This window comes from Pinus tabuliformis, chromosome 3_1, assembly GCF_031772625.1.
Source record: "Pinus tabuliformis cultivar Carrire ecotype Pingquan chromosome 3_1, CPIR1, whole genome shotgun sequence".
Lineage (NCBI taxonomy): Eukaryota > Viridiplantae > Streptophyta > Pinopsida > Pinales > Pinaceae > Pinus > Pinus tabuliformis.
In genome coordinates this window covers 48,633,314-48,646,787 of record NC_142301.1, presented here as the reverse complement: position 1 = coordinate 48,646,787, position 13,474 = coordinate 48,633,314, and the positions used below count along the sequence as shown (strand labels likewise).

At 38.8% G+C, this 13,474-nt stretch overlaps 1 protein-coding gene across 8 annotated transcripts in view; it reads right to left on the bottom strand.

The window, feature by feature from the left end:
• LOC149185706 (uncharacterized) overlaps positions 1–10,394 on the bottom strand; it is a 398,327-nt gene extending 387,933 nt beyond the window's left edge. For 2 of the 8 annotated variants that reach the window (XM_089410778.1, XM_089410781.1), the window contains exons 1-2: positions 9,520–10,390; positions 367–453 (exon numbers count right to left, since the gene is read on the bottom strand). In XM_089410778.1, coding sequence (XP_089266904.1) covers positions 367–453; positions 9,520–9,966 — 534 coding nt within the window. In that variant the 5' untranslated portion in view covers positions 9,967–10,390. Of the gene's footprint in view, positions 1–366; positions 454–9,519 lie in introns of all 8 variants that reach the window. The other 6 variants (XM_089410782.1, XM_089410779.1, XM_089410783.1 and 3 more) reach the window with 6 other exon arrangements.
• Positions 10,395–13,474: the final 3,080 nt, after the last annotated feature.

Below are 13,474 nucleotides of genomic sequence, written 5' to 3'. Positions count from 1 at the left end.
ATTGTTATAATGAAACTCAATTTGATTATCCAAATAGCCCTCAAATGTGCTTTAACTTTCAATGAGTTGTAGTGTACTTTTTTCATAAAAAATTTCCGGGAAAGTTGAGCATAAATAATTAATTACGAATTCTTTTTGCTAAGGCATTTACATATTTTCCATGTCAAAGTCAAAGATGCTGAAATAATAATATAAAGAAACTTCAATCTGCTGTTTGTTTGTTAGAAGAAATATAAATACCAAATTTGTTATATAAAGGAGGATAAACTCCCCAGAAAATTACAGCCTTACATATTTCCAATTATTAACAAGATCAAAATCTAACCATTTAAACATGTGAAAATGCAGCTTATAAAGATTACGTACCATAATCTGACTTGAAACATTCATGCCGAGTAGGGTATCTAACCTTTCACAAAGTTCTTGAGCTGCTCGCTTTGTGAACGTCACACACTGAATAAAATCAAACTAAAGTTAATGTGTCATCTGTTAACTCATTTAGTGTATCTAATAAAAGAGAGTGTATGGAAATCGATGGAATGGAATGAATACAAACAAAACAGTCTTGCAACTAATAAAGAAAATAAATAATTATGGTAAAAGTGATGATGAATATGAATGTCAGTGGTCTGTAAAACATTTTAATGACTATAAAATTTGGGTCTAGACTTCTATTTACAATTGTATAAAATAGAGACAATGAACATAACTCAATTTTCTAGGTATGCAGACACTTTAAAAATAACAAAATACACTCTAACAATAGAACCGTTAAAATATATTAGAGTCTTTGAAAAGAATGTGTTCAATAAATTCACACATGACATGGCATGATGAGTAGCAATTGTGCCAACCTAGCAACAATTTTACATGTTATACAGAAACACTTGAACCATATCTTGAGATTCCTTGAACATAGGCCAAAATAACATGAAACAGAAACATCAATACTGGTATATTCTTGTCCCAAGCCGGCCTTGTAATCTCAGGTCCTTAATGACATGTGGGCAATAATCTTGATGTTATTATTAAGTCCTAACTAGGAAGTCCTAATTGATTAACTGAATAGTTGCTCCCCAACCATCACGTGTATGTTCCTCTATCTATAATGAAGCCCTTTCTTGATTGAGGGAAAGCCATCTTCCAATGCATATTCTGCTCATGCACTAACAACTACTCATTTGTTGTATTGTCTGAATTTTGAGAAACATGTTAAAGGTATTAATTCTAAGTAACTTTGTCGTATGGGCTATACAAGAGATGGACTTCATAAGCATGAACAAGGTAATATCACTACAATTGAGCCCAACACAAGACCAACAATACCAAACATTGGATATCTTGAAAGTACATCGTCAAATGTGAGTCACCATGTTCCTTACTCTACTATGGATCTCCAGGAACCAAACCCATACCTTTTCATCAATCAAAACCAAATTCTACCCCTAATTGTTGAGATTGAAAGAGAATAAGGGGATCAAACCGAACCAAATAGGTGACTAAAAAAACTTGTAAAAGTCTAGGAAAGAAAAACACTAAACAAGTGCACTAGAGTTGTCCAAAAGAAGTGCTAGAGAGATAAAAACACAGCACAGAACCAAAGAACACCAAAGAAATAGCACCCAAAGGCTTAATTAGTTATATAAAAGAATGATGCCCATTGACGAAAAAATGATCACACAACATGATTTAGAAATGAGGTTGATTTGTGTATTTATACACAACTCAAGTAGGGAATTTTCCCATGAGGGGTTACGGACCCACATAAGTACATGTACTCCCCAAGAGAGATATTGAGCCTACAAATCAAAGTTGACTAGGTTAACCTTAACCATAATCTAGTGTTACAATAAGTGACGACCTTAATCATTATTAATACCTAACAAAATGCATTAATGACACAAGAAAAGATCATCATGGCACATGTGCAGACTACACCATTATCAAAACTACCCCTTAAGCTAAATTGCAGACCAGAAAGAGAAATGGTGAATATAGAGGCAAGTGGATTTATAGATACCCAACTCAATGAAGGGTCAACAGGGGGAAAAATACAAATGAGAGTTGGTTTATGGAAAGCCACCTCTAATAGGGTCTATGGATACCTAATCCAAATAGGTTTGTCATAGCCAATATACTAGTTCATAGATACCCAACTCACAACACCATCCCTCAATCTGAATAGGAGGGGGGCTTGGAGTGAAGTCATTACCTCGTAACTTGGCCCTTGATGCTAAACATGGACCATCCTCATCCTGTGAGTATTATAAATGGGAGCACAATCAAATTTAGGACCAACAATTCCCCATTTCTCCTTTTCAATATGAAAGTAATCTCCAAGGGGCTAACGGGATTACCTTACCCAAGGTTCTCAAAAGAAGAGTCATTAGGAGTAATGTCCTTGAGATAGGGAAGGTTAGCCTCAACTTGACTTTCCATAGACTCATCCTCCCCACCACATGTGTTCTCAAAATCATCATTTTCATCATGTGGACCCAAGGAGGACTTGTCTTCCCGCTCATCACTTAGATTCTCAAGGTTTTGATGATTCTTAATGAAGACTTCCTCTTGAATTCTTAGTGTGGGGTGTTTTCACTCAAATTGTACAGGCACTGCGACAACGACTCAGGTCGAGGGTTGTCACCCTAATCCTCGACCTCTCTGTTCTAGTTGTCTCCCAACAGAAGGCTATCGAGGGTAGTCCCTATGGAAATGTGAAGGCGAAGGACAAGTTTGCAACCAACAAGTCTTAGAGACACAATTGAGTGGTCTAGCTACTTGGTTAAATTTAAGCAAGATCTTAAGGATTAGATTAAATTCAAATATGAAACCAGTGCTTTATGGAGTCAAAACTCTTGCTTATTATTAAATTAAGACCAAGTAACCAAATGGGCAACTATTGCTTAAATGCTTCACTAACCTATATTCAATGAAAATCCTAAGACCTAAGTGTGATGCAAGAATCTTGGTTAATTTTAGTTATATGCCTATTCTAAGTAAGACCTTCCTCTTAACTATTTTCGAATCGGTCTTTATAGTAGGTTGTGGGATGGAAACTAACGGGAAACAAGCAAAGGCTTGATTATCAATACCTCCCCATGTGTTCCAACCACCCGATGCCTCCGGAACTGCAGACACTGTGGCTCTGATGACTGCAAGGTAACCACTAGAAAGGTGTTGAATCCCTCAAGCTAAATCGAGAAAGGGTGGACTTAGAAGTCTATCAACCAAGTTTGTGCTTGGAGGTGAATTATTAGTGCAACTAGCCTTAGAATGCTTATGCAAGGTGGATGAGTGATTCTTAGTTGAGATTGTTTAATCATTTAAGTACTTAAGTTATGATTACTTCTTATGACAAGAGTACTTAATGGTGAATTATAAAACAATCTTACAACCAAGAATGTGTCGATTTTCTTAGTGCCAATGTAAACAATATACCAATCCACAAGATGTTTAACCAATGATAGCAATTAAAGGAATTTAAAGCAATTACTTAACAATTAGCCAATGATTACCAATCACAATTGCTCAAGATATTCCAATGATGATTATCAACAATCTTATGCCAAAGATAATGCCAGAAATTATGTTCTTTAGACAATGCCCCTTATTTAAGAGATACTTGATTAGATTTAAAAGCCAAAACAACCAAATACATTCTTCAATGTTTTAGATCACAATTAGAACAAGATGCCAATTTGCCAGCTCAACACAATTAGGTATCAAGAAACAATATGACTTAGATCACAAGATATCAATATGTCCAAGGAGACTTAAGATATTCAACACCAAGAGATATTAAGATTGGAGTGCTTTAGTGAGTGTTTATTAGATGTGATCTTATGGATCAACTCACAACAACAAACGTGTTAGTGTGCTTGCAATAATTAGAAGTCAATCTGCTATAAAACCATGAAGCATGAACAAAGAGAGATCTTGTGTTACTTATATCCCAATCACGTTTAAATGAGCAATTATGAAACTTTTAGGACAGGAGCAAGAAAATTACTCTAGATCAAGAAATTATCAAGCATGTAAGGACCCAATATGATCAATGAAACATTAAGTGATTTGCCAAGTGAAAACACAAGTTAGCAAATCATTTTATGATAAATTATTCAGTGCTATATCAAATCTGATACCATTTATTACAGCAGTATTAAAAGTTTAAACCATGAAAACAGTGATCTATCAATGTGAGGGTGTGTGCCAAAAGGTGCCCAAAATTTTCTGAATGCCAAAAATAAGTTTGCCAATATGAAATTATGAGATTTTAGCCCTCTTAAGATGTTATTTCAGATTTATATCAGATCTTATCTCCTGATTGTGCAGAGATATTCAGTCACTAAACAAGCTAGATCTATGCCCAACTTACCAAAACACTAGCAAAATTTTACCATGAAATTATTAGTGTGTTTAGGCAACTTATGAGTGAATTTTGGAGCACTTAAACATGAATTTTACCACTGTTATGAATTATTCAAAGAGCTGTAGCAAACAGTGAGGAAAAATGACAGTTTAGAGATCAAACCCTAAGCCCAAGGCCTTGAAGAGCACTTGCTCAAGTTGCCAAAAATTTTCCAACGTACTTGGCACCTGAAAACACCAAACTTGAGCCAATTCTTTCCTGCAAAACCCACCAATATTCAATCCAGAAATTTCAGAGATGGAGGGAGGGCAAAATAGGGCCAAGAGAGGCCAACGCTAGGCCTAATAGGGCTAGCATTGGTGTGAAAGAGGGCTAGAAGGCCTAGCGGCTAGGGAAGAGGGCTAAAGAAGGGTTGAAAGGGGTCAAAGGAGGGGCCAAGAGGGAGAGAGGAGGGCCACAGGAGAGGAAGGAGGGGGGCCGAGGCTAGGAGAGGGCTTATAAAGACCACGGCAAGCCCTTAGGGTTGCCGTCTAGGGTTTAGAGGGAAGGCCGAAGCCCTCTAGGCTTACGGCCAGGCCCAAAAAGGCCTTAAAAACCCACGGCCAAGGGCAAGGAAGGAGGTCGAGGCCTCTACGGGCTATGGCTCGCCTCCTAAGTGTTATTTTTTGTAGCATCGGAGGTGTTCTAGCCACGAAATTTGGTGGAGAGGCTAGAATACGTGAGATCTCCAAGACCTAGAAATAGTTTCTGCAAATTCCACCTAGAAGTGACTTAATTAGATTATTAACCAATTTTGTTAATGTTTCCTACGTCTAAACTTAGGAGAACTGGTTAATTAGTCAGTATTAATTAAGTCAAGGTGAGAATCATCTTGAAACTCACATGGATCGATCCAGAGATGATCCTAGCTATCGATTATGTTTTAATCTTGGTCGTTGGTGTTCCAACAGAGGATTATAAGAGGAGATCGATGTGGTGATGGAGAAATCACTTGAGACACTTGAGCAGCTCGATTTCTTGGCATATCGATTTCCTGAGTAGCAACAGTCAATTGTCGGAGAGAGCCAAAGATCGAAGCAGTGAGTGAGGCGCAGGGACAGTAATCCGGAGGAAGTTTTCCAGATCCGGAGAGGCCGCAGCAAGAGGGCTGAGTTATCCCAGTGAGGCAGCGCAGTAGCTTCAGAGACGGCAGTTTGATTTGCTGGAGAGAAAATCGTTTCCGATCTAGAGGCCAAGTAGAGGTTCCAAAGGGTCGGGGAGACGAATTTCTTAGCAGTAGAAGGCAAAACGACTTAATCAGAGACCAGTCAGAGGCTAGACATCATAGTGACTGCGCAGTCCAACGCAAAGGGTGACACAGAAGCTTCAGGAGGCCGAGTTTTCTGTAGGCAAGTTTTGCCAAGATCGCTTGAGGAGGAAGAGTAAATTCCCTTCAAAACTTTTGCTAGATTTTCTTGCTGTGGATTGTCAGTTTCGGGCATCCATATTGTAATCAGATTTTCACTGTTGCATAATAATAAAAACCCTGACTGTTGAACCGGTTTTCCCAAGTTGGATTTTTCTAGGGACATTTGTCCAAAAATAATTGTCTCATATTTTATGTGTGTGTGCTAGCATTTCTCAATTTCCAACGCATTATTTTTCCGCAGTATGCAAGGTGTTTATTTCGATATTTGTCGTAGCAGATAAATTGTTAAATTAATTAACAATTAGGACAAATAATACCAATCGCTGCAATAGGGTTCTAGCTTTGGAATTTGCACATAGTATCAAAGCACAGTTGATCAGTTGGAGAGCTCATAAACAAAGGAAAGGAATTTCGCTGCTTAGCAAGGGCAGCAGGCCGAAATTCCCAAGGGCAACACAGTATTTTTGCCAAGAGACTGAGTTGCTTGCGGAGGTTCGTTTTTCTCTGAGTGGGGGGCAGAAAAATTCGATCCTTCCAGATCGAGTGATTCCAGAGGCAGAGGGAGCAGCTCAGTACTTTCGTTGCGCAGATCTCTAGCTGGACGCAGGGGTTTTGTAGCAATACGCTAAAGCAAAGCCAACATTGAGTGGAAGAGAAAAGCGCACACAGAAGTGGGAAAATTTCGCTCAGGGGATCTCGAGTTTTAGAGATCTAATTTTTCCAGATGCAGATTGGTAGTAGTTGTAAGCAGATCTTCTCACTCCAGAATGGAGTGCGAGTAGCGGATCCAGCAGCCGAGCAACGAGAAAGAGGGAGATTCTCGGGTTTATTTTCTCCAGTTTTGAGTCTCACAAATTTTGCAGCTTTGCAAGGATGATCGTACGAGATTGCCAGAGGAGGTTATGCGAGTAAGCCAGAACGCAAATCTGGGCAGCAGATCGACTTCCAATTGTTGGAGGCAGATGCGAGTTGAAGTGTGAGTTGTCTAGTACAAGTTTCAAAGAAAGGTCCCATCCAGGGACTATGCTTGAAAGGAGATAGTGGGGCACCAGATCCAGGAGGAGGAGGAGTATAAGACTCTACTGTGCCAGATTGGGCAGGGTCCTTGAGGAGTCCACCTCATGGATCAATACCTTGCGCTATAGGGGCCCACAGTATTCAGTAGCAGGATGAATCAACGGTAGTTGATGCAGTCAGAGACCAAGTGACAAATGCAGAGACTAGTAGCAGTCAGATGCTGGGTAGCGCAGTGCAGAATTGGCAACAGTGTAGTTGGCTCAGTGCAGAGTCTGTAGCAACACAGATTCTCCAGTAACAATGCAGATGCCAGTGGCAGTCAGAGACTCCAGAGACAGATGCATCATACTGAACACAATCGATTCAGTATTTTGGATGCTTCTCAGTTGCAAATGTTGCAGTTGCAACTGCTAGCAACAACAAATCAGAGGGAGTTGCAGTGCAGATGCAGTGTTGGCAGCAGTATGACAGTGTCAGCAGCAGCACAGATGCAGTATCAGAGTTGCGCAGTAGTTGGTGGGCAACAGCAGCCAAACATCAACAACGTAACAGAGATGATACAGAGACAGAGTGTTGTGTCAAGGTGTGTAGCACTAGGATTCTAGAGATCATCCTAGCCATCGATTATGTTTTAATCTTGGTCGTTGGTGTTCCAATTGATGATTATAAGAGGAGATTGATTTGGTGATGGAGAAATCACTTGAGCAGTTCGATTTCTTGGTAGATCGATTTCCTAAGTAGCAGTAGTCAGTTGCCAGAGAGAGCCAGAGATTGAAGCAGTGAGTGAGAGGCGGGGACAGTGAACCGGAGGAAGTTTTCCAGATCCGAAGAGGCAACAACAAAAGGGTCGAGTTATCCTAGTGAGGCAACGCAGAGCTATGCATCGTAGCTTTAGAGAGGGTAGTTTGATTCGCTGGAGAGAAAATCATTCTCAGATCCAGAGACCAGGCAGAGGTTCCATAGGGCCAGAGAGACAATCTCTCAGCAGCAGAAGGTAGAACGACTTCATCAGAGACCAGTCAAAGACTAGACGTCATAGTGACTGCGCATTCCAACGCAGAGGGTGACACAGAAGCTTCAGGAGGCCGAGTTTTTTGTAGGCAAGTTGTGCCAGGATTGCTTTTGGAGGAAAGGTAAATTCCCTTCAATAATTTTGCCCAGATTTTCTTGTTGTGGATTGCCAGTTTCAGGCATCCAGATTGTACTCAGATTTTCACTGTTGCATAATAATAAAAACCCTCACTGTTGCACTGGTTTTCCCAAGTTGGGTTTTTTCAGGGACATTTGTCCAAAAATAATTGTCTCATATTTTATGTGTGTGCTAGCATTTCTCAGTTTCCAGCGCATTATTTTTCCGCAGTATTTTATTTGTGAAGGTTGCAGTGTGTTTATTTCGATATTTGTCGTAGCAGATAAATTGTTAAATTAATTAACAATTAGGAGAAATAATACCAATTGTTGCAACATGGTTCCAGTTTTAGAATTTTCACACTAAGGCCCTAAAGGACTAACGCTATAGGCTAAAAGGGTGATGCAAGGCCAAGGAGGGTTCAAGTTGGCCTTAAGAGGAGGACGTTGGGCCTCAAGGCCCTAAAAAATTTGCAAACCCTCACTTGAAAAAATTATTTTGCTTCAAATCTTCAATTTCCTAAAAACTTCTTCCGTAGTTGGCACACATCCACGAGCTCCTAATCCATAAGTATTTAAGTGGATATTGTGGTTCTATGTTATTGCTATCGAAGTGTTGTCCTTGGGCATTTAATCACTTGTTGGCCATATACCTTACATCATCATATTTTTGTTGGATTCATTGAATAAGTCACAAGCTTGCATAGATTAATTCACTAAAGAAGATTTACTTAGAGATCTATCATTGATACATAGGGATACCCCCTTGGCCTTTGGAGCTGGCCTAAAGTGAATGAGATATTGTACAAAGCTGACAGTGGTGTAATTCCCACCTTATTGTCCCAAGATAGCATCCGTGGTTAGACTTTCCACTTTGATACTAGTATAGGCAGTTTCCCATGGTGAAAGCAAAACAAACTTGCACAAGTAGAAGCAATCAATGGACAAAGTGGAGAAGAAGGCCACCAACATTGGAAATCCTCCACGAGAAAGTTTAAATGAGTGCAAACTACTGAAGCAGCAAACCTCGGCATTTCTACAAACAGTGGACTGAAAGAGGTGAAAGTGATCTTCATGAATGATAACTCCAAAGCATTTGCAGGTTAGTTTCATTTTGATGACTAATCAATACATTTCTTACTTCTCTTTGTTTTAATTTATCGAGCCCTTAAGCCAAGTTTTGTAAATATGATACCTAATAGTAAGGATACCTAATAGATAGGATAGTAGGATAGTATAAATAAATAGCAATAGAACCAGCAGATGTTTAGATTTAAACTGGTAAAGTGCTGTTGCTACATGTTTAATATGTCTTACCAAGACAATATGGTACCAATGGCAGCTCTATACTACCAAGCTTATGTCTAATACTATAAACTAGTGGAATATGCTGTTTTGCTCGAGGGAAAAAAATGCCTGACAAGACCCCATATAATCATGTATGACGAGTTTGTAAATCATTGCAGCTCTTAAAAGGACTATATAACAAGTGCAAGTTTGTCTCTATTGAAACCATAGATATGGATCATTCGCCAAAGAGAAAGCTAGGGTTTTAGGCATTGGGCAATATAAAGGACAGTAGAGTAGTCTCGTGTACCAGTATACTGCGAGGTGGGACATTAAGGTTGTTGATCATATGTGCAATTCGATGGGTCAAGACTCTGGTCTTGCCAGAACCAGGACCAGCTACAAGCCTCACAAAAGCCGTTTCCACCTGGACCACAGTGAGTTGCTCCTCGTTCAAACCCCACCCATGTTTCTCTTCATCAACCGCAGTTTCAAAATAAGAAGTCGTTGTCGCTGTTGATAGAAATGCAGCCTCTCCAGGTGTTCTTGCTGCCGTCGAGCTTACCGTCGCCTTCTTTGACTGGATAGCTGATAATGCAGTTTCCGCGGGGAAAAAGCCCACACCTCCTCTTCTATCAGTATGCGCGTCACTTGACACCTTCGCAATCCAAGGGCATTGAAGTCTCCATTGCCGGATTAGGCGCATTAACTGTTTCTTGCCCAAATGTAGTGCGCACAGAGAGCCTGGACGAAACATTCTCTTCAATCAACGTGAAAAAAATTTGAACGGAACTGCTACAGTCAAAGGAAGATTCAATTGCAACCATAGCATCTGTTTTGCCTTTCTCTTGGTGTTAAGCAAAAACGGAGCTGCCCATACATTCCCTTCGCTGCTCATGGCAGAATGAATATTCTACTGTGAAGCAACAACATAAATGATTCCACAAGTTTCTCATTACACACTACCCATTTGAATATGGCAATGAATTAAATCATTAATCAGTCACAAACTTCCTCTGAACTCATTAAATCGTTAATCAGTCACAAACTTCCTCTGGACTCTAGTTACAAAGCGCAGCACTAATCTATAAATAGGGCATACACAAACAGACACATATTTCCCTCGAAACCTTTTTGAATCCTACGCATCTATATATGCATCGTTCTAGGTTTTTCAATAATAATGAGTGTCATGCTCGCACATCTTGACCGCGTACGATTGTAGAGAAAGTTGTCCATAGTTGTTTTTGTTTTTTTAGTTAGTTATATGTACATATTTTTCAACTTTATAAAATGTTTTAATTTTTATCTCGAACAACTTAAAGAAAAAAATGTTTGGAAAACTTATATCACAAATTAACAATATCCATATAAGTGAATGTCTATATTTGTTTTAAAGTTATTTTTTTAACTTGATATTTACATCCAAACTAGTGAATCATGTAGTTAATCATGTTTGGTTATTCTCAACTCATAATTAATCATTTTGTCAAAGGAACAAATGTAAAATATATAAAACCCTTTTCCATTATCAACTTAATTTGATCTTGAGTCTCTTTATAAATTTATGCAATCGATTGGTATCATGTCAAGTATATCCATAACCAATTCACGGACACTCAAGCCAACCAAGCCATTAACATGGAACAAAATGGGGGTTTTTATTACAAGTGCACATATGACATACATTCAGTACCATAATATCAATCCAGCAAGTGTCAACTCAGCACAGTACCATTTGGAGTCGTCGTAATCCACCTCGCATCATGAACAACCCTCAATCACCTTTCCTCTCTGTTATCACTTAGAGAAAACCCTGACTATGGGGAAAAACTCTAAGGTATCCTCTAATCGCTTTTGAATTGAAAGTTATCCCTTTCAATTTCGAAGGGGGGTCCCTTCTATAACTCAGTCAATATAATTGGTTATGTGCTTAAACAATGACTAGATCTATTGTAATATGGCTTTAAAATGTGGTAGGGTTTGATAGAATTCCATTGGGCATGGATTCAAATATTTAGCTTAATCAAGAAAGTAAACTAAAACATTCATAGGGGCAGGGTAGCTGAGATAATTTGAGATTTTAAATTGTTGAGATGGAATATAGAATAGGAGGGCAATGGTATACTTATAAGAGCATCACAAGGATGAATTCTACAAAGCATAGATCAAAAAACTATGGATGATTGAACATATAAAAAGAGCATAATAAATATGAGTTATGTTCATTCACTGTCATCAATCATAGAATAACATACATATGACAACATAGAAAGGAAAACAGAAACAAGAGAACACATATCCAAATTTCCCAACACAATAATCTTTGTTGTAGAATCAAGCATACTTCATTAAACTTTCAAAAAATATATGGCGTACAATAAGTCTTCTAATCAAAAACCAACCCTTCTTCATTTTAAAGAGATTGTCTTTATAGGAAAAATTACAAACTAAAAAATAGGTTTCTCGTATGTTCTTAATTACAAAATGCTAAACATAAAGGTGCATATCTAATACATGAATATACTACCTAAACTCAAAAATACCTATATCTAAAGATAAAACAGTATGCTAAAATATCGGCTAGAAACTGTTGTCAAAATCATTGACTGATATTTTGCCTGGTTTCCTAAAATTTGTGCCTCGTCCCCATGCTAAAAATGGCATATTTTATGTTGCTCCTCCTTTCAGGATTCCCTGATTTACTAATGCTAACCAATTCACTGATACTTCTTCAGAACAGGATAATGGCCAGGATCTCTGATGGGCTGGTTGTCAATGCTTTTATAAAAATTGATTGCAAAATTGCACTGACACTGAAACTGCCAGCGCTCATCAACGTTTCGCAGTGCAAATCGCTAACAAATAGATTATTGGCCTTTAGTCAAAATTCCTTTGGGAAGTTGGCAATCAAAATTGTGATGTCAAAAACCGACTAGATGAGTGTGCTAGTTGCTTCCAATAGGATGTCGACATTTGCTTTCCTTTGTCTCGTAGTCCTCTGGGCCCCTGTAGCAACCCCTTTCCTTGAACCTTTGATTGTCTTGGTTTTCTTTGAGCTTGTGGACTCTTCTATGTTTATGATTGTGTCTTTTTGAGGGGTTTTGTCTACATCTATGACTTCTTTTGCCAACTCAAGGTTTTGCTTCAGTTTGATGTTCAATCTCAGCTTATTCCATGGTCTTTTGTGTGGTCTTTTTCCACCTTTGAACATCTCTACTAAGGTGGGTTCTTTGTCAACTGGTGTTTGCTCTATTTTGGGCTCAATCATTTTGTCCTTGTTTTTTTGTGTCCGTTTGCTAACTTGTGTGTTTGTAGGTAGAGGTACATTGGGAGAAGGGGAATTTTTTGTTTTTTCTCAGCCTCTCACTCTTTATGCTATAAACCTTTGGTAACTCGAGAACTAAAGGAGTAACCGATTCTACTTTTTGTTGACTCCTTGTTTGCACAAATGAAGTCCCTTGTTCTAGGTTTTGGGGTTCTTTAGCTTTCTTTTTACTTCCTTCTTTCTGCCCCCTTTTGGTTTTACAATTTGAAGTTCACCCTCTCCAAAACATAAAATGTTCTGAAGTCTTCCCTACCTTTCTCAAGTGGCTTTCAATCAGTAGTTTAATCAGACCTTTATGATTTATGAAATGAGTAGATGCATCTGGTCTTTCCCTAACCCTAGCAGACATATGCTTCAGACTCTCTAACAGAAAATAGGGAATGTTCATCCTTAACCAACCTATTATGTGAGCTAGGAACTAGAAATGGTAGAGATTCACCTGATTGTAGCATCCTTCACATGTGAAGTAAGATTGGGTAATAATCAAGATGTAATTCCACTTGTCTTTCAACCAAGACCTCTGAATTTCTGAGCGCCAATTCCTTTCCTTAAACTCATCCTTCAGAAAGAATGACACATTGATTCCAGCTAAAACATGGCTCTTGAAGGCCCTTTCTCCATTTCTAGGGAGGCCTGTGACCTCTGCAATTACCTCCTCGATAAAATGAAACAAGATTCCCCGAACATTAACTTGTTGCCCATCGAAACCCTCTGCAAAAGCTTCGACAACACCATCGTGATAACCTGTATAGCGGGAGAACAATTGTTCCCACCCTGCTTCCTGAAAATGTTGTTGAATTTCTGGATAGATTTCATGCAGGTAGGGTGCTTTGGGTTCTCCTTTATGTAATTTTCCACCCCTTCCCATAGCTTCCATTGTCAAATGTTAGCACTGGAATCGAGAGAGGGATTTGATCCTAAGCCTTTGGGACACTAA